Genomic DNA, 21,446 nt, shown 5'->3' with positions numbered 1-21,446 from the left:
ACTCTCTGCAGCAGCTCCACATCCCTCTTGTACTGTGGAGCCCAGAACTGGACACAATACTCCAGGTGCGGCCTCATCAGGGCTGAGTAGAGGGGCAGGATCACCTCCCTCGAGCTGCTGGAGACGCTCTTCTTAATGCACCCCAGGATCCCATTGGCCTTCTTGGCCACGAGGGCACACTGCTGCCTCATGGTCAACTTGTTGTCCACCATGATACCTAGGTCTCTCTCTGCAGAGCTGCTCTCCAGAAGGTCAGTCCCCAGCCTGTACTGGTGTCTGAGGAAAGATACCAGATGAAGAGATACCATTGAGAAATGGCAATGTTTCTGCATGTGAAACGATTCCCGTCTTTCATACAGTAATTAACAAATGTTCTGAATAAAAGGGGTTTACATAGATAATGTGACATTTAAAAACATCATAATCAATATATATCTCTACCTGACTGTTTCTTCAGCTATTCCTACCAGTTTTTACATTGTGTCTGACAAATGGAATTCAAAAGCAACTGAGTGAAAGATGTGTACGCATTTTGTTGATTTGGAACAAATGCATGTAAGTATAATATGTGTGAATACTCATATGTATACCTCCTGTTGGCCATACCATTGTAAATATTTAGGTGGTGGTAGTATAAAAGGCACGCGTAGCTGTGGTGTCTGTGTGTATTTTTAATGCTGGGTTATCTGTTCATGCATAATATTGTTCTGAATGTCAGATTTTGCTGGTCATTAAAGGGGAAAGAGCAAAAAAAAAATTCAGCTTGCATTTGCAGGCATCAGGTTTAGACTGTAAATATCTCAGAGTGAGTCCACATTTTCTTCTATTTTGTGTATGCAAACAGTTACGGAGAGGCATTGCTATGGCAAATCACCCACAGTTTCTGTGATACTGGGGATCCAGTGGGCTGCTACCTTCAGTAGCTAATTGCTAATTTTAATTTGGAGTGGTGGGCACTGCCTGTAAAAATCACACCCTCTGTGATTGCTGCAGTCTGCCAGGTAATTACGGATTTTTCCCTGTTGCAGTATTATGATCCTGTGGAATTGAGATTGGTGAGATCTGGATTTCCCAGTTTATTTCCCAACTTCTAATATTGCCTAGGAGAGCGTGGCTGCCATAAGCTCTGAATTCACTCCCATATCTATACATATATATATACACACACACACACACACACACATATATATATATATATGCCACACTGTTTAAAGACACTCGCGCAACTGCTTCCTGCCTCCAGCTTCCAGCAGTGCCGGCACAGGCTGCTCTCACTCCCACCGCTGCGACCCCAGGCTCCAGATGCTCCGCGGGCTACGCGCTCATGCGTCTGCAGTCTATCCGTAGTGTGAGCTCACTCGCGGAGTCCCTTTGGTTTTCTTTCCTAATGACTGGGTAAGGATGATTCAGGTGGTTTCCTATGTTGCTTCCAGGTTGAGCATCTGGGGCAGAAAGCAGGTCAAGCTGCCCGTTTTTTCCTGACAGCTTCCAGAACATCCAAACAATCAATTTTAAATCAATTTTCTACCCCAGAAATTCTGTTTTAGATACAGGGTAAAAACTCTGTCTTGTCTTACTCAAATCCCAGCCTTTGATTCTGGGTCAGCATTTTACGTTGACTTGAAGTGTTATTTTTATCTGTCTGTGGCTAGAAAGAGTAAGAACATGGCATTTCTTTCAGGTTGCAATATTATGCAAAGCGCTGTCAATATTTTTTTGCTGTAAAACTGGAAATCTAGATCTAAGGTGACTTTGAAACTGAGCCCAAACCTAAACTAAATCCAGATATCTGTGCCAGTGTATTTTTTTATACTATCAAATAAAATAGCTTGACATGCTTACATTGTATATCATACTTTCCTTTAGAAGGCAATTTGCCTGTTGGAAATATGAAATGGGACCTATCAGCTACCACAGACTCCTTCAATCCTTTAGCAAAGGCTTTCATTTTTAGAGCTTGCTGGATCTTAAATTTATAAGATCCCCACATTAGCAGTAGTTGTTTATGGAACAGAGGTTTATAAGAAAATGACATTGTATTTATATTGATGAAAAACAGTTAAAGGCTTTTATTTTTAGAGGTCCTAGGAAAGGATGCCTGGTGGCTCAGTTTGGCTAGATTACTAAAAAAAAAATATCTTTTGTATTTAGGTTACACATTTGGTTGTGGCTCCATCTGAAAATGACAGGAGCTGTTTCCCTCAAATGTGCAATTACTGGCTTATATGCTTTCTTCTTCTGTTTTTCTGTCTAGAAAGATGTTTACAACAGAGATGCACCCTGAAAGTTGAGGGCATTTTTGGCTTTTTAAATGGGAAAAGATTATATAAATGTGGACGCCAGACACTCTAGTGGGATAATATAGGAAGTTACTATTGCTGGATGTACTGACGGGCTGAGGACTTAAATCCTCTGAGCAATCAATCCACTGGCTTTTATGAATGCTTTGGGAAAAAATGAAATATATTGCTGGAAAAGAGAGAAAAAAACAGTTACAGAATACATGATGGTCTAATTCAGAAAAGACATATGTATAGTAAGCTCTCATATATCATTACAACTATTTGAACAGGACAAGTGAAAGCAAAACAAAAACAGGAAATAATAGTTTTCAAATGGATTTAGAGTGGAAAAAAAAATGAAAAAAAAACCTATTTTTTCTTCCACAAAGAATACGAGGACTTTTGCTAACTAATCTAAACTAATTGTAATGTTAGCTCAGCAGGTCTACTCCTTTCTTGGTAGGAGCGCTGTTATGCATGTTGATTTATGAGAGACAATTAGCCATATTTTAGCGATAGTGGAACTAGACTATAAATATAGAATAGGACTCGCAATATATGAAAAAAGCTCGTTTGTACTTAACATACTAGAGAAATTGTTCCTGGCTTCTTAGGGTGTGATTATACTTGCTGTCACACTCCCAAGTTTACTCAAGTACTGTGATTTGCTGAGTAGGTGCTAGTCATGTAAGGAAACCCGACGGGATGCATTTTATATACCTGTTTCTTTCCTTAACGTCACATATTTTGTTAACTTTTTTTTGTCCATATTTTCTTTCCTTCATCAAAGGAAAGGCTCCACAAGACTTACGGCAAATTAAAGGAGTGAGAAAAATGACAGCAGATAATGTGAGCAATATGAAATTTAACACGGTGATTTTGTTTTAATGAGAGGAAAAACACAAGTTGCTGGCTATCATAAAATTCTTAGCTGAATGCGAATTTTGTGCATAGCAATTAAAAAGCAAAATCTATTTAAAGTTTCTTAATTCTTGAGTTAAGCTATTTCTTTCTGCAGCTAATAATAGGTTGAGGCTTTTGATATTTACTAAGAAATGTAGTGTAGCAATTTCTGAGTCAAAATGTACTTTGAATAAATTATCATTGTAAATTATATTTTATTAAAGTTGTGACTGTAACTATACCACTGGCTATGCACAATTTGAAATCTTGTCTGCTGAATACATTTATTTTCTTTCAGATTGCACTCCCAGCGTTTTAGAAAAGAGAAAATCAAGCCTCACTGACCAAATTTCCTACAGAGGAAAAGGTCACCTTTATTTGCTAAGCTTACCTAAAATATACACATTTCTTGAATTAATAAGATGCTCTTTTAGTTCGTTACGAGCGTTTCATATTCAAGTTTGTTAACTATGGACTCAGGATCTTTCAAATTATGCCACAAGGTTAGCTTTATATTCTAAATTTTTTTAAGTTAAAATTGATTGTTTGGATGTTCTGGAAGCTGTCAGGAAAAATGCAGTCGATAGCCAAGTTAGGTTTATTACTGTAAATTGGTGTGTGTGTGGGGGGAACTTAAAGCTTTGTCTGGCAGCAGAAGGGTTAAGGACTTTTTTGCTATACCCGTTTCAAATTACAATGAGAAGCCTCTTCTTTCCCAGCAGGGTTGTGCTTACATTAGTCTTTAGATCTCTCTTGAAGAGAGCTGTTATATTTGTGCCTGCTAGGGTTGGAAATAACAGTCAAGAAGCTGCAAAGGGTTGAATGGATTTACAGATTTTTTTTTTTCCTCAAGTAAATTCATGGCAACACATTAATTTGATTAGTACATGCTTTAGAATTACTTCACACTAAAGCGATTCAAAAGATGTTAAAGTTATCACCAGGCTGCTGGACAAATATATGTTGCACCACCAAGGTACAGATCAAGACAAATCTGTGACTCAGGATTTTATCTTGGAAAGAGCGCAAGGTGTTCCGAAGAACTCAGAATAACAAGGGAAGATAACTCTGGGAACTACAATGTGTCAGAAGAACAGCTCTTGCTAATACAGCTCCCCACCAAAGACCTGGTTATCTAAGGTTTACATAGGAATGTCTAGGTCAGCTGACAAAATACTGGTCTTCTGCTCCATAAATGCAGAAAAAACGATAACAACAGTGGAAAATTGGAAGTCTGAATTTCAGCTTTCTTAGAAATAACTGCAACCTGACACATTCCGTAATATTTAAACAGGGTGGGGGGAAGAGAAATCACCAAAGATGTTACGCTTAGAGATGACACTGACATGAAGAATAGGTAAATTTTGCTTTTCAGCCACTGGGAAAGCAGACCTCGTAGGAACTCAGAACAAGTAGGAGAACGATTTTTTTTTCTTGCTGTTGTTGTTGTTCTTTTTCCTTTCCAAAGATGAACCTAACTGCGCTCAAAGCTTTCATGGGCTTGCTCTGGAATTGCTGGGCTCTGGCGGGTCACGCACAGGGAGGGTTAGGAGACAATCATGTCCATTCGAGTTTTATTTACAGGAGGCTGCGGAACCATGAGCGAAGGGAGATTCAGAGAGAGATTCTCTCTATCCTGGGTCTACCTCACAGACCCAGACCATTTTCACCAGGAAAGCAGGCTTCTTCTGCACCCCTCTTCATGCTGGACCTGTATAATGCCATGACAAATGAAGAAGAGCCCGAGGAGCTGGAATATTCACTGAAGGGATCAGTGGCAGGGGAAAGCAGAGGGATGCGGAAAGGATACCCTGCCTCTCCAAATGGATATTCGCGGAGGATACAACTGTCTCGCACGACCCCCCTGAGCACGCAGAATCCTCCCTTGGCCAGCCTGCATGATACCAACTTTCTGAATGATGCTGACATGGTCATGAGCTTTGTCAATTTAGGTACGTCTCAATTTTTTTTCTTGTTGTTTCTGCTCTGTCTCACAAACCATTAGCCCGGTCTTAAAGTCTTTACAGGGCAAATCTCTCAGCTGCACCTTAGCCTGCCCTTCGGCAGCAGGATTGGGCCCTGGCAGCTGTGCCACTCGTAAAAGAAAACTTATACTAATGGCAAAGCAGCTACGTTGTAGGTGGCCAAGGAAAAAGATTTTTCTCACTGTTTATACAAAGTCAGTTTCTATAACTCCCCTCTGCTGGCTTCTGTTTTCTTTCTTTCATTGATGTAATGAAAATTCTAGCCTTAGGCCAACTAACTCCTTATTTTTTTAAATCTCAAAAAATTCAAGCACTTATGCCTATTGCTAGTTTATTTCTCATACTGGTTTGTTTAAAGCTTAGGCATGAACAAATATCAGCTGTTAATATTTTAAAGACTAGACTGCTATGAAAAGGGAAAAGTTAAGCCATTTCCGAAAAAAAAAGAGAGGACTTCTTAGGTCATTTAGCTTTTCTTCCTTTTTTTTTTTTTTTCCCTCCTCCTGGTAAGTCATTTTTTTATTATCTTTTTCAGTTGGCTGGCTGGATTTTAAATAATCTGTTGCTGTTTCTTTGTTATTTTTATTTAATAACCACAGACTGTTTTATTAAATTGCCATGGTGCCCAGAGTCTCCTTTGATTCTAATTTTCAGTGTCATAAGTAAATTAAATAACAAATAAAGTATTAAATACAAGAAACATGCAGGCAAAGAATGCTTTTGAAAATTGTAACAATTGAGATACAGAAACAAAAAAAACCTGATAGAACTAAATTATATTAGCTCCTGGGTGTAAATATGATTACCAGTGAGATTGTGGTTAAAAAAGCAGTTACTGATTTATTTAATCAAAGGTAAGGTAAATTTCACTAAGAAGGCTGCAAATAGTTGATTAAATGTATTTGCTATTTTTACAAGAATTTCAAAAGCAAGGCTCATAAGACTATTTAAAAATTTCTTTTTATTTTCATATGAAAAAAAGCAAGGGATTTGCATTGAAAACTTGAAGTTGCTCAGGAAGCTTATACAATATGTGATAAAAGTCTTGCTTTCCAGGATAATACTTTCTGTAGAAACTTTTTAAACAATGGCACATGTCCTGGAATGCCTTCAGATCATCATACACATTTTATACCTTTAATGTCTACCAGGTCGGTAATCCCTGCATCAGTATTAAAAATATATCCAATCATTAAACTCCTCAGCAACTAGAATTTGTAGGAAAATAGCACTCCAGAGGTTAGTTGTCAAAATAATAAAATTATATTTCATTATTTCTTGACAGATTAAAAATTGTTCAATTCTGAGGTCTTTTTCCATAAAAGCAACATTTGTCCACAACTACATTTGTTTATTGCCCTAATTCCTGAAAAAGGAGACTAGAAGAAAATGAGATCCCCATTTCTTTCTTTTAAAAAAAGTGTTCTTCATCCTTAAAAGGAAAGTGAGATATTTTCCATGTATTGCCTTAAAGTTATCAATTGTATGATTCGGTTCACCCAGAATATCATGAGTCTGCTGCATTTAAAATTGGAAAGTTGTAAAGGAAAATAGGAAATACTCTAATCTCCTAAATATTATCTAAGGCCCTGATCCCACAAAGACTTTTCTCAAGTATCCTCAGACAAACTCTCAGTACACATGTCACAGACCACTTCATCAGTGGCACTGCCACTGATTTCAAGAGAACTTCTTACGATGCCTGTGTATAAGTCTTTGAAGGATCAATGTCAAAGATGTGCCAGCCTGATCCCGCTGCACTTTCCCAGGTAAAACTCCTTTTGGGAAGAATGTGAGTTTCAACTGAGTATCTTACTTTGGTTGGGAAGTTTTTAATATTTGACTAATTTTTGCGGGGAAGTTTATGTCCCATTAACCAAGCAATTTTAGGAAGTCAGAGTGCATCTTTCACCTTACATTTCTACATGTATATTGAGGACTGGATATTTTATTTTCTAGTGATTTTAGTTAATTGACATAATTAATTTACCAAAAATACCATGTAAATCTATAAATTTAAAATATGTGTTAGCTTTAAGTGAGGCTAAACTCTAAATCACTTCAAATGCTCTTCCATACATGCTGGTTATTGTGGTTTCTCACACATTCTGCCATGCAACATTCATAACAAATATTGATGACTAGTATAGATTAGCTTCAACATTTTTATTAAACAAACCTATGTTTCAGTATAATTAACATCATAATGAAATAAATCATGGAAACAGGCAACCCTTTTATATGATTTATACAGCGTAAGATCGTGACAGATGAGGGCAAGCTCCTTTAATGTACAAGAGGGAAAAATATGCAGTGATAACTGAATGTTAACACCATACCCTAAAATCAATAAATGCTCATGCAGTGCTCTAATAACTCAACTGGGTTTAGAATGGAAGCATCAGTCAACTTGAATCAAATTAATCTCTTCTGGAAATAGTATTCACCATGTTCAAACTTGCACACCATTAATTACATAAGGTGCAATTATACAGCTTTATTAATCATCATGGTATTTTAAATGGAATCTTCTGTATATAGTTGTAGGCAGGTATAATAATTTAAAACATATATATATATATATATATATCAACAAGATGTATATCTGAGATATTTGATAAGAATTATAAAGCATGACCATCAGAAAACAAAACTGCGTAAGATTCAAAATTAGAGTAAAAAGACAGGTAAGGACAAATGATTTTTAATTAAAGAATAAAAAATGAAATATGCTAATTTCAATAGAAATCACCTCTCAAGTGTTGCAAATACCTCACTTTCAAAAATAAATTTAAAAAATATCATGAGAATTGTAATTATTAGTCTGTCAAGCAACGAGAAAGAAAAACAAGACTGCATTTATTTCTCCTGAAGTTAAAATTATAAACACGTGCTCTTTATATAGGAATTTATGCCACAATTTTCATCTCTTTCTGTCTTGAATGATACAACAAGACAGAGACTATGCCTTGTCCTCTATTTTGTATATGACTCTGTGCATTGGCAGTTCTCCATAAATACTGATGATTGTAACAGAAGAGTTAACTGGGATTGGTCCAGCAGTCAAAGAATAAATCCTTCACTAAATACACTAGGGTTTTCAAAGATCTGATTCTATCACCTACAAGTTCAGGACTCTGTTTTCCTCACCGGGTATTTTTTATCCTGTTGTTATATTTTATTGTAGCGTTGCACATCACTGCCTGCCTAGAGTTCTGGCATCTTTTTTTTGGCCCATTTCCCAAAATGACATACATACATAAGATAGGAAAGCCTTTCCTCAGAGAACAGACACATAGTACTCATGTAGTTCTATACACTTTAACGCTCACTCAAAATAGAGCTGGTGAAGGACTTTGCAAGTATAAATGTTAGCGTTTCCACTCTTCACCTCTCACCAGAATAGTGGGATTGAATAAAAATATATGTATGATCAAAACTTAGAGGAACTTGACACTTTTAACAATTGCATTTAAAGATTTCCTGAAGTGATTTTTCCATGTACTATCCAAGCAAGCATTAAGTTTACTGTTTTTAAGAATTCCTTCACATGCAATTCAAATATTCAGTACTTTCATTTGTTTATAACACCTCTGTAGACTTTTCTCTAAACTGATTCCTGCATTTGCTAAGCAACTCCATTTTCTTTGTCTGCATTTTCCTATGAATTAATCTTACCTCTTTACATGATAGGTCTGAAAAATACAAAAGTTTTGTGTTTTTAAGTTATGCTTTTCTTTCTTAACATATACAATTAATTTTAAAAATGTCCAAGTCACTATAAAATTTATGTCTTTGATCTGCACATGCTAATATGATATTATGAAGATTTTATTTAAATATCTAGTGCAACATGAAAAATCACCTTTTCTTCTGTAGGACTTTTCAGGATAGATTCTGCAAACTTAATTGAAATAATTCTCAAACCACACCCTCTCTGATCTGTTATTAAATCGGACTCTGGAATCAAAGGAAATTTTGTCTGTTTTAGGCAGAGAAGATAGATAGTTCATGTTTCTCCAGCTTCTCCACCCCAACTGTGTACACTGCCTTGAGGAGTATGTTTTCCTTTAAAACACAAGTAACTAACCAAACACACAATTCTACAATGTTTACAGTCCACTGTCTTCATCTGAGAATGCTCATGGAGTAGAAAACAATTTTTGCAGAACTCTTTTGAGCTCACTGTTGCATGTCAATCCATACTGAATACCTGTGCAAATACATTTTCGTTGCATAGGAAAAAGAAAGGATTCCTAAGTGCCTTTAGACCTTAAGCGTATATAGTAGCTGGTTTCTTAAATTAAACTAATTCAATTTCTACAGCCTCCTACTCACAGCTAACATATCACCAGCAAGGGACAGGGAGCGCTAAGCTATAAAATGTCAGGAATTGCACAAGTGGAGCTGGTTTTGAAGCATACGTGGAAAAGTCCTCAGAATCATTAACTTCTCCATTCATTTAAAGCTTTGAACTGACCACAGGTTTTCCCCCTTTTTTCTTTCTTTTTTTCTTTCTTTCTTTTCCACCCAGTTTCAGTTACTATTGTCGTAATTTTAAACTAAAGTGAATTTCTTTGGCTGTGGTACTGTTTTAGCCCATGAAATGCTGACTTCTAATGAAAATATTGACACAGTCTTATTTGAAGTGATGGAAATAGTGCTAGACAGAGGGATTCTATCAGGGAGATAAAACTTGTTAAATAACAAATAGATTATAGCCTTTATTTGTGGAGTTGGATCAATACAGAGAAAAAATGAGAAAACTCTTGTAAAGAATCTGGCAACCTGAAGTTAATACAAAAGTGTCTTTCACTCTTTTATTTAATATTTAAAATAAATGAGATCTAGTGCTTCTTCACCCAAATCTTGAGATTCTAATATTTCCCTTTATAATATTTTCGTTACCCAGTCGGTAAGCAGAAACATTTTGTTGTGACTAAGATAAGCTATATACCCAATCAGACGTTAGAAATACCTATTAAGAATGAAATCATTTTCTATGTGCAAATTAAATGTGAAGACAGCATTTTACAAAATAGGTTATTTATTTCCAGAACAAAAGAGCTTGACTCATGGGTTAACATTTCTTAGAACTCCTCACCCAATCTTAGCAATTCGTTTGGCAGTTTTAACTATTTTTGTGTGATGACAGAGCAGGTTGTTAGGAATTGTTTTTGATTTCAAGCATGATTTTTTCTCCATATTCCTTTTTGGAATTACACTACATTTCTTGTTTTATAGTGAAATATTTTATATTTCCTTTGAAATCTCTCATGTTACATGAACTTTATGAATTATATAGCTCTACCTCTAAATAGATTTGTGTGTGTTCCATAAATATCATCTAACAAAATAATGTTTTTATAACTGCCATTTTTTTGCCAAAGTTAACACTTTAAATCCGAATAAATTATTGTATCACCTCCGCCAAAAAAACGTCAAGCTCTCCATTAACTGCGATATAAAACTGTCTGACTTTCTTTGCCGACAGATTTGAAAGAAATTGTAGATAACTGAAGAGAAACTGGTTTAGCTGAGGAGTAGATGGGTGAAAAACTATATATGTACATGTGTATATATGTATATATATGTGTGTGTGTGTATAAATATGTATTATTCTTAATATTTTTCCCATTGGGAAGAATGGCAGACACAGTTCCGCTTCCTCTTTAGCACGTACTGCTTTCCAGACTAAACATAGACTTTGGGTGGGGTTGTGGGGTTGTATGTATTGTACAGTACATATTTTCCCAGGAAAACACGATCTCGTGGCGACGCTGGCTAGCTATGAAAGGGAGAGAGAAGGGCTTGCGGAGCCTTGCTTTGTGTGTAGAATATGAGCGAGGAACAAACCCGCCATGGACTGCATTGGTTTGATCCTGTTCCTAAACCACAGTTTATTTTTTCAGATAACAGGACAACTTTGGCACATACAGGGTCTCCCACACTTATTGCTTCTATCCTTATTTTCTCTGAATGCTAAATTATGTGAAGAATTTTGCCATGGCCACCTGCCTCCCGATGCCTGAGTTATGGGGGCAATTATGGGAGTTATGGGAGCAGGGGCCGCTGCTTTTTCTCCTCTTTTCAAACACGGCAGCTCCTTTGAGCTTGCTTTCACAGGCCCTCTGACTAACAGCATTTCCCAGAAAATTGATTGATTATAGTTTGATCATTCTAGGTGTCCTCTGGCGTTTCCATGTAGCTGAGAATGAACAGTTTATGAAGTGCCAATTGCAGCCTCCAGCGAAAGAAAGGCTCCCCAGGGCTTCAGGAGAGCTCTGACTGCTACCAGACTTTATAATTATATTTCCCACACTTCTCCTCATCCTCTCCCACTTGTCCTTTCCCTTGTCTCTGCCCCCCTCTGCCCCGGCAGGGTCACCAAACTTTAATTTTGTGGCTGTGTCACTTGGCTGCCAAGGGGATTAGAGGCAGAAAAGTGCTGAGAATAGAAGTGAACAGAGGAGACAGACAGAGAGGGAATTAAGAAAGGAATGGGGAAAAAAATGGCAAAGTGCAGCCCAAGACTTACGGGAAAGTGTTGGGCATGAAGCTGGTGGGAACGGGGAAGGACCAACGTGGAGACGTCCTCCTGAACACCATGGGAGCATGGTGGAGCAGCCCCATGGGAGCATTTCCAAGCTCCATAAGGTTACACAACTGAGGGACACGTCAGAGCAGTGTTCTGGTAGTTGGAAGGAAAAGGTGTATGCAAGCAGAAAGGGGGGACACATGAGGGAAAAGGAGAGGGAACAAGATGAAGTGAGTCCAAGAGGAACATAAAATAAGCGTGGCTTTGGCTTCTTCTTGCAAGCTCTGCAGGTGAAGGGAGCAGTTTTCCTCACAGTGCTTCAGGGCAGAGCAGCCACTTGGTGCCCTGGACAAACCTTTTTGTTCCTGCAAAGTAAAGCGCAGCCCCCGCCGCCCACTCCATGTGTGTGCGGGGTGCGTGCAGATGGACTACTAACATTTACAGCCATAAATAACGTAGAACGCTACCTTTTAAAAACCACAGGTTAAAGGATGAGGGCTGCCATGACGCACAGAAAGAGGCTGAGATCAGAGGAGCAGCTAAAAGGGGTCGGGAGAAACAATGAATCCCCTTGTTCGGAGTCATATTTATGAGTGCACCACTGCACCTAGAGTTCATATTTTATTGGCTGGGCCATGGGGTTTCCCCATTTGCTCATCTCTTAAAATAACACCCCTGGTTAAAATTTCCTATAAAACATAGAAGTGCTACAGCAGGCACAACTTGTCATCCGTGACAACAGGATTATTTAGGTTTGTGGGTGGGGTACACAGGAGTTGGTTTGTGTATTATGTACTGAATTATAGATTTGTTTCTATTAAAAAAAAAGAATTAAAAGCCAAGCAGGAAAATAGAGGTTTTACAGTTCAGTTCTCCTCTCAGAAGCTTCCCAGGGACCACTATTACTGAGAGATCTTCCAAAAGATGAATCTACTTTTTTAGTTTCCAGTTCTTCTTAGGCAACTCTTCCAGTTCAATAGGCTGAGAACTGGATTTTGCCAACTACTATTGTAATTCAGTGGCAGGAGTAGTACCTGACCAGAGTGTGGCAATACTTTCTTCCCAGTGTAATTCCTGGCAAATGGAGGCAGCAATTATTAACAGATCAGAGCCAATAAAGCCAGGAGCGCTGGTGATAGTAAGGCCCATACCATGCATGCATAGTTGACAAGGAGTGGCTTTGTAGAAGGACAGTTCCATCTGGCCACTCTTTTTGGAGGTTAAGGAAGGCCTTGGGAGAACAATTGATAGTAATTTTATGTTTTGAACTTTCTAATAAGTAGGTTTATCAGATTTAGCAATTTTTATCCACTCAAACCCTTTGAATACATGGTCTATAAAATCTCTGTGTAGATTGAATCTATCAAATGAAGTATTTGTTGTCCTGATTCTCATATATTTTACTGTAGTCATACTAATGAAACTATGTTATCTAGAAGAGCTTTAACCAAGATCTAGTATAACTATTACAAACTGATAATATTTTTTCCAAGTATGTTAATTTAAAATATTCTGTTTTTAAAAAGTAGGGGAGAAAACGAGGTAGGACATTCAATTACAAGATACTACAGAATAATTTCAAAAAGATGTTGCATTGGACTTTGACAAAATGGAAGAGTGATTTATTACTAGCATTAATTTTGGAGGTAGATATGCTAATTTTTGTGCTAACAAAAGGAGAACCGTCAGGGATGTTAAAAGATTTGTGAATTTGTTTCTGAAGCAGTGAGTGAAAGGCACCTAATTCCAGCTCATGCCTAGAGTCATGGCATGCTCCTCCATGCACAAAAAAAAAGAAAAAAAAAAAAAGCTGGCTAAGAGTGCAAAAGAGATGAATGAAGAGTGGCATAGATGGTAAAACCACAAATGCACCATGACAGCTGTAGTCTTTATGTTAATTTATGAAAGTTGAGATGCAGCAGGAAGGTTGTGCTGCTGTGCAGTCTCATCCTTTGGGAATACTGTCCCCAAGGTTACTTCAGCTGGGGTATCTGTCAATGACTAGGAGTCCTAATGTGTCAGTGACCCAGAAATCTAATCTGCTGCTCCTGAGCAGGTAACCTCACGGTACCATATGTGAAATGTTGCATGAAGATCTTGCAGTGAGTCTGTCACAGTCCTAGTGTCAAAGACAGCAAATGAAACCCGTGTGCTTCAGTTTCTCAGTCTGTAAAACAAGGATGGGCAAATACCTGTGTTTTCATTTCACCTCTGGCGCTCAAGGGGTATCTGTTTTCTTTGCCCTTGCAGAGTACTAGAATGGCTTTATTCCCTTGTGGTCTCTTCTTCCTCTGGCAGTGTGCTCTGTAGAAAAGCTTGTTTGCAAGAGCCTTGTAGGACTTTGCATTTTCTCCTAGTGATCTCAAGCATTATTTTAAAAAGGCTTCTATTAACACTGGAAAACAAGCTATTTACTAATGTCGAGGCAGACAATTGAGTAAAATAATGAAATAGAAAAAGAAATATTGGAATTCAAGCACCAAAATGTAAATTTGAGTGCTGTTGCAATTAAGAGATACTATGCAATTGATTGGTTGAGCCCTTGTTCTCAATGTACAGAACTGTGTCTCTGCAGCATGTGTGCATGCGTATCAGCATGTGAGCATGTCTGTCTATGTAATATAGAAAGCATGTAAATCTCTTCAGTTTTAGTCATTCAGATTTTTTCCCCCTTAAATCATAATATTCTTTCCCATCAATACGATGCGGCTTGAGCAGTCCCGACCTTTCCAAGCTGACTGTTTGGATCAGTGTTTATCAGATGACCGTTTGACCTCCTCGTTAATTGTACTTAATTACATCCTGTCGTAACATTTTGAAATAAGGAGGAGAGTTTATGGATCTGCTCCAAAGAGCTGAACACTGAAACAGCAACAGAATCCAGTGGTATGAGGTGCTGAGTAATCTCCTAGTTAGTTCAGAAAGAGCTGTTCTTTGCTCAGTTGACTGCAAAATTAGGTCCTTAAACTCCTCCTCTTCCATTTATGATGCTTGGTGATTCAGAAAATAAGATCATACCATTTTCTTTGTTCTGTCACGGACACCTCTCAGAAATAAAGCTTGGAGCTTTCTCTAAAGACATCAAGGAAGGCGTGAGACGCCTACAAACAGCTTTGCAAGGACTGAAGTTCACATATGATGACATAAGAGATGAGCCTTTTTCTGTGGTTTTTGAAAACTTCAGAGTTCCTTATGTTTCTTCCCTAGATTTGCCAGCTCTCAAGAGCTTACTGAGAGTGGCATAATATTTGCTATAAGATTTTCTAAGAGTTGATTTATGAGAACATCTGAGCTTTCATTAAAAAGCAGCACTTATCCCCTGTAGATGCAGAAAAATAAAAATAAAAACAAATCAACATCTATAAACAAATGTAGTTCTTCAAAGAAGGCATCCTAAAGGCTTAGAAAGCAACTTCAAACACCTCCGATTTTATGTTTTTCATATAGTTGGTGCCTTTTGAAGCACTTCGGGTTGCCCATATTGCTTTTCTTCTCGTTAAAGATGATATATATGTTTTCTCTGTTATTGTGGTTCCACAGTTCCCTTGGCAAGAAGTTTACAAAAAAAAAGTTTGATTAAACTTGATTTCCTAACATAAAAGTTTTTTAAAAAAGAATAGAAACAATAAATTAAAGGGAGGTGAGTATATAGCAACAAATCCCTGTAAAGAGGGACCTGGGTGTCATGGTGGACGACAAGTTGACCATGAGGGAGCAGTGTGCCCTCGTGGCCAAGAAGGCCAATGGGATCCTGGGGTGCATTAAGAAGAGCGTCTCCAGCAGGTCGAGGGAGGTGATCCTGCCCCTCTACTCAGCCCTGATGAGGCCGTATCTGGAGTATTGTGTCCAGTTCTGGGCCCCACACTACAAGACGGATGTGGAGCTGCTGGAGAGAGTCCAGTGCAGGGCTATGAGGATGATCAGGGGCCTGGAACATCTGCCCTATGAGGAAAGACTGAGAGAGCTGACCCTGTTCAGCCTGAGGAAGAGAAGGCTGAGAGGGCACCTGATCAGTATATATAAATACCTTAAGGGAGAGACTGAGGAAGACGTGGCTGGCCTTTTTTCTGGTGTGGTCCGCAATAGGACTAAAGGAAATGACCACAAACTGAAGCATCAAAAGTTCCGCAGGAACTTAAGGAAAAATTTCTTGACATTGAGAATGACAGAGCACTGGAACAGGTTGCCAAGAGAGGTTGTGGAGCCTCCTTCTCTGGAGATCTTCAAAACCCACTTGGATGCAGTCCCGTGCCACGTGCTCTAGGTGACCCTGCGTGTGCAGGGGGGTTGGATTGGATGACCTCTAGAGGTCCCTACCAACTTTAACGATTCTATGATCTTGTGTTTTTATTTTGTATATAAACAAGTATATATATGTGTGTGTATATATATATATTTCCTTGTCTTATGTAAATAAGGCATGTACCTTGATGTCAGTAGAGCAGTGCTGATGAATACTGGGTGATGATCTATCCCAAGATGAGAATCATAGGATTCAATTTTGTTTTATCAAAGCACAGATTACTGGAGAATGAAGTGACATGGAGAATTAAGTAGGTCTGTGGCAGTAAACACCTACAATTATGATGTTACTGTAAAATGTTAGTAATATTCTAGATAAAAAAGGTAAGGTACTTGTCGATGTGCTGTAAGACTCTAGTCTGATACAGTGCTGTGAAGTTAACATTGTTGCAGGAGCTTGAAATCCATGTTGTCTTTGAAGTAGCAAAGACTAAGTCTACAGTTTAAATGATACGCAACAGCATTTACATAGCTATATATTTTACATGTTGATATAGATTATAAACATATATGATAAAAAATAAGTGCAGAATTTCCTGCTTATCATACTAAGGTGACAAAAAGATCATAATATTTGAGGCCTCTTCAGTTTTTGACTAAGTATAACATAAATCACACAATCAAATATAATGACTTTCAAAGAGGACTGTTCTATTTTTCAGAGTTTTGAGAGGTATGTGGTTTGTGACCAAACATTGTAATGTTTAACAAAGCAGTCTGATATTGGATGTCATTTCAGAATGATGTTCTTTTCTTGAATTCCTTGGTATTTTCCTTTTTGAATGCCATTTCATAGTTCTTGAGATTTAACCACCTGACTCTTTAAAGAGTGCATGCATATATATTTCTTAATTTCTTCTAAAATATGGAATTAATGTTTAGTACATTGGATAATCTCATAATGAAATCACATGTAGATGAGATGGATTATATATATAATGTGTGAAATTTTCAGATGAAAAATTCAAATTCACTTTATGCTACAGAGTGACTATGAAGAACATTGAATTCACATTGCAATTCACTGTGTCAGAACGAAGGGATTGATGTCATTAAGATATATTTGCAGTATATATGTATTTGCATCATTTTTGTTTCCCTGCTGTTGTGTTCTACATGTGCGCATGTAAACTGGGTGAATACCAAGGCTATGCTCGCTAGGATGTGCCTGGAGGTGGTGTGGAGATGGAAGACCTGAGCTAAAAGGGATCCACCAGAAGGGGATTCCAATGAATGAAATGGGCACACACATGAGCTGAAAACTTGTCTGCATGGACATGGTCAAAATGTGAATGAGAGAAAAGCCCCTAAAGAGGAGACTTTGACACTTTCTATTCTGAGGACAGACAACAGGGGATTCTAAGCTGCTTTGTAAAGAAAAACAGGGCTAAACCTAAGAGCTGGGCAATAGTCACTTCTATCCCAAGTAGAAACAAAAGTTTAGAGCAAACAGCTGCAAAGGCTGATCACACACTGTAAAATAAATACCCACAGCATTATCCTTAAAAAATTGCATGTGAATTAAAGTCCATTATTATTGGCCACATACCGTTCAGTGCTTCTCTTTAGCCTTTGCTGAAAAAGACACTCAAATTTTGTCTGAGACACTGTTATTTAGTTATTAGCAGTGGAGCTTCATTCAGGAAGTCATCTGCAGTGTTTTAGAGATTTGTTATATTGAGAGATGTGTCTACAAGAAGCATGGATTCTGTGTATAAGTATTTTGTCCATGAACTAAATGGATATTCCTATGAAATGTTATATCTGTGTACCCATGAGAAATGCAGTTCCAGGTGGAACAACAGTGCAAACACAGGATTGATGCAAGCACCACAGAGAAGGGGGCTCTTGCCATAGTAATTTCCATCAATCTTTACTAATTTCTTTTTTCTTTTTTTTTTTTTTTTTTTTTTTTTGAGTGATGTGATGATCTTGTTAGGACAATTGCTGGATATGCATTTCTGTGCTAGGTGTTGTGTTTCTTTTTTATACTTCGGAAATTGTTTCCATCTTCTTTATGGCATTTTGACACTCCTGTGCCTCTCTCCCCCAGTCTGTCCAAAGTAACAGGAATTTGTCTATTTTGTGGGATCACCATTCATTTTTGTGTTGCTTAAAGCTAATCTGAGGTCTTCCATGGCACAAATGTTTTTTGGAAAAACTGTTTTTTTCCTTTGGTAGCATATAAGGCACAGAGGACTTCTAATTTGCTATTGGTTAGTGAGTTTCTGCACTGAAAAAGGATTAAAACATTTGTTAACTTGGGTAAGATTTGATTTAACATCCTTACAGGAGAAAAAATACAAATGTTTGTTGCTTCCTAGTGATGGGACTCACTTAGTATGGGATTAGATACGGGTGAGATATCCTCTCCTTGTGATAAATAAATTCTGATCAGGATCCAGACTACCAGAGCTGCAGAGGAGAGAGCTTGAATCAGTATAACAAGCTGTTAAAATCACAGCTAGCTCCCAGCCTGGCTGTTAAAACCTTCCACCTGGAAGTGCCCATGCTCGCCATGACTGCCCACTGCCCTGGCCCTGCTTCCTTGGGCTCTGGGAGGGACCTGCTCTCCTGCCCCTGCCTTGCTCCTGCCCCAGCTCCGCTTCCCTTCCCCAGTGCTCAGGGTCACCCAGGGATGTGGTAGGTTATTGGCCCACAGCAAGTATGCATAGTGAATACCTTCAAAAGAAGGGCTAAAATACAGGGAGGATTAAATCCCAGTATCTCTGTATTTTTAATTTTTAAGGTGATGGTTTGGTTGATGCAACAATTAGCCTGGTTTACATTTGTGCACACAAATTCCTAATTAAGTGGAACCATACTGCCATTTCAACAAGGAATATGGCCTTAGATCAGTTATTTTTTGCAAATGTGTTTATATAATATTCTATATAAAATAGTGTATCAAAATAATTTTTAAATTATTGGATATTGTAAGAATTTTTCTGATTTCTGAATGAGATGTTCTAGAGGGTTTTCTTCCCTGTTGTTGTAACAGCTGAACTGATTTTATTGAATGTTTGGTCCATGTTTGGAACATTTGGAAAAGAAAATATAGCAGGATAATAATAGTAATTGCCTACTCAGTCTCAGGCTTCTGAAAGATACGTTGTTGTATGTATTCTGGAACAGCTTCCATACTTCAGTCAAATACAGTTTATTGAAATGTGTCATACACTTATAAATCTGAAGTGAGTGTAACACAGGTAATATTAAAATAATCTAATATGAATATAAGGTAAATAGAAAATAGTGCATATCCAGCTGGATATGTGGAAACAACTTCTATGGAAGCTTTTCAAACAAATTCTACTGTGGGAAATGGATGGAGATTATTAGACAAGGTGGTAAATGGTAAAGTAACTTGCCACCATTCAGTGGGAGTGAGTAGAGGGTTAATGTGAGCAGGAACTAAGAAGATGTGGGAAGATAGAATGTACTTTAATGTTTAGCTTTTACTCCCCTGTCAGTTGCCCTGTGATGATATATGCCCTTTCACCCTTCTCAGAAGTTACGTTCCATCTGTATACTTTTACAGTGTCAAAACAGTTATAACTTACACCTATTTTCTGACCATTGGATCCCAGAGGTATAACTTTTGTTCCTATTCAGTTGCAGCTGAACCCAAGAGGGATTTTGTTTTTTCTGTCATTTGTTAACCTTGAGGTTGTGTTGATCTGACATCCTGACTTTCACACACAGTCAGAAACCTGGGAATAATTGTTCGTTTTCTTTGTGACAATTTGTGATTGGAGAAAAACAAAATTAAATACCTGAAAAAAAGGAAGACTAATGACAGACAGGATAAAAATGTACCAAATATGTCAAAACTAGGCAGAGAGCAGTGAAAATGAAAATTAATAGCTTCAATCACGAGATGTAAGGATTAGGTAATTCATTAGCCCACAGCTATCTAGTATAGCAGTCTTTGTTCTAACCTAGTCTATTTAAGTGAAATTTTTTTTTGTTGATGAAACTGAATATGAGCAAAAATCTACCCATCTCATGGACAGTTTAGTGTTTCAAACTAATTTTAGTTTTCAAATGTATATTTTGTTAACTGATAAGAAGATCTAATTAACAATGACAACAATATTAAGGTCCTACAGTTTTAATAATAGACCGGTACTTTCCTGATCTTTCTTAAACAATATAAAAATAAAGTGCTTGGGTAAGATCCTTGAGAGGTCATCTTATGTTTGTTATAAAATACGGGTTATTGGATTATCTTTTGTCTATGAAAGATAAAGAATGATAACTAATTCGGGAAAAAAAAAAGTCCAGATTATATATTATTATATTTTTAATTGTGGTTTTCGTATTCACTCTTGCAATCCTGTTGCAGTCAGTATTTTTTTTCACTGACTTTGTCTTGTCTCGAATAACTTTGCGAAACATACATTTCAGTAATTCTATGTAATTATGGAGGGGATAGTCTGTACTAAGTCTGTATTCTATAAACCAGAGATGATTTTTCATGTATTGAAACTTACAGTAACTGCATAGTATTTCACCAATTTTAAAGCTGTCCCTAATTTAGTTGAACAGAATAGCCAAATATTGCTCATCGATGTCAGTAACTGACTGAAAAAAAGACTTTAAGACTTTAGTGAAATAACTCTGAACTTACAGTAGCATAACTTGCTTCAAAATGTGAGCCACCATGCTTTGTGTTTTAATAAAAATAAAAATGTAAAAGCTATTTACGTCAGTCTTTCAGAACTGCATTTGTAGATCCATAATTATTTTAATACAAATATTAATGCAGAACAGCTCAAATGTACAGTACTGCAATAGTGAAGTTTTTAAGAAACTGAAATGTTGCAATGAAAAAGGTAAGGTTTCTGGAGATTCTCCTTCCTTAATCAAGCTCTCATTAACTACAGAAATAGTTTTGCCTCAGTTGGAGAGGGTCAGAATTTGGAGTAAGATTATAACAAGGATTATAACAAAGTTTGAAGTTTAAGATGGTCTGAATAAGATATAATTTGGGAAGACAGCTAATTGTGGGCCCCCCACTTTCAACCAATGCCAATCTTTTTCACCTAAGGGTTCCTAATATGCTTGAATTTGAGTCTTCAATATTCAGTGATCTATTTTGATTAGAGATAAGTTCCCCAAATATCTAATTTCATAAGCATTCTGAACATGCTTATGACATTGCAGAATCCTACATAACATCTTTTCCTGAAGCAGAAATGAGATGGTAATGATGCCATCTCCCTGAACACCTTTCATGGTCTAAAGCCACACAGAGGAAAGGGAGATGGGGCTTTAGCTTCCTTCACAGCCTGGGGACAGATGTGGGGAGAGAAAGGAGAGGGATATAAAGTCTATATCATCCATTTTCCTTTACAACTGACTACTGTTGTAACCTGCTCTGGGGGTCTCAATAGGTCTCAATGCAGAAAAACTTGCAGAAGAAAAAGCAAT

The 21,446-nt window shown here is 37.4% G+C and overlaps 1 protein-coding gene across 1 annotated transcript in view; it reads left to right on the top strand.

The window, feature by feature from the left end:
• The first annotated feature begins 3,897 nt into the window (after window positions 1-3,897).
• Window positions 3,898-21,446, top strand: part of BMP5 (bone morphogenetic protein 5) — a 52,425-nt gene continuing 34,876 nt past the window's right edge. The window contains exon 1 of the mRNA XM_010222405.2: window positions 3,898-5,137. Coding sequence (XP_010220707.1) covers window positions 4,654-5,137 — 484 coding nt within the window. The 5' untranslated portion in view covers window positions 3,898-4,653. The remainder of the gene's footprint in view (window positions 5,138-21,446) is intronic.

This window comes from Tinamus guttatus, unplaced genomic scaffold (assembly GCF_059628265.1).
Source record: "Tinamus guttatus ecotype Peru unplaced genomic scaffold, ASM5962826v1 Tinamus_guttatus_pri_ptg000383l, whole genome shotgun sequence".
NCBI lineage: Eukaryota > Metazoa > Chordata > Aves > Tinamiformes > Tinamidae > Tinamus > Tinamus guttatus.
This window is presented reverse-complemented; position numbering and strand designations above follow the sequence as displayed.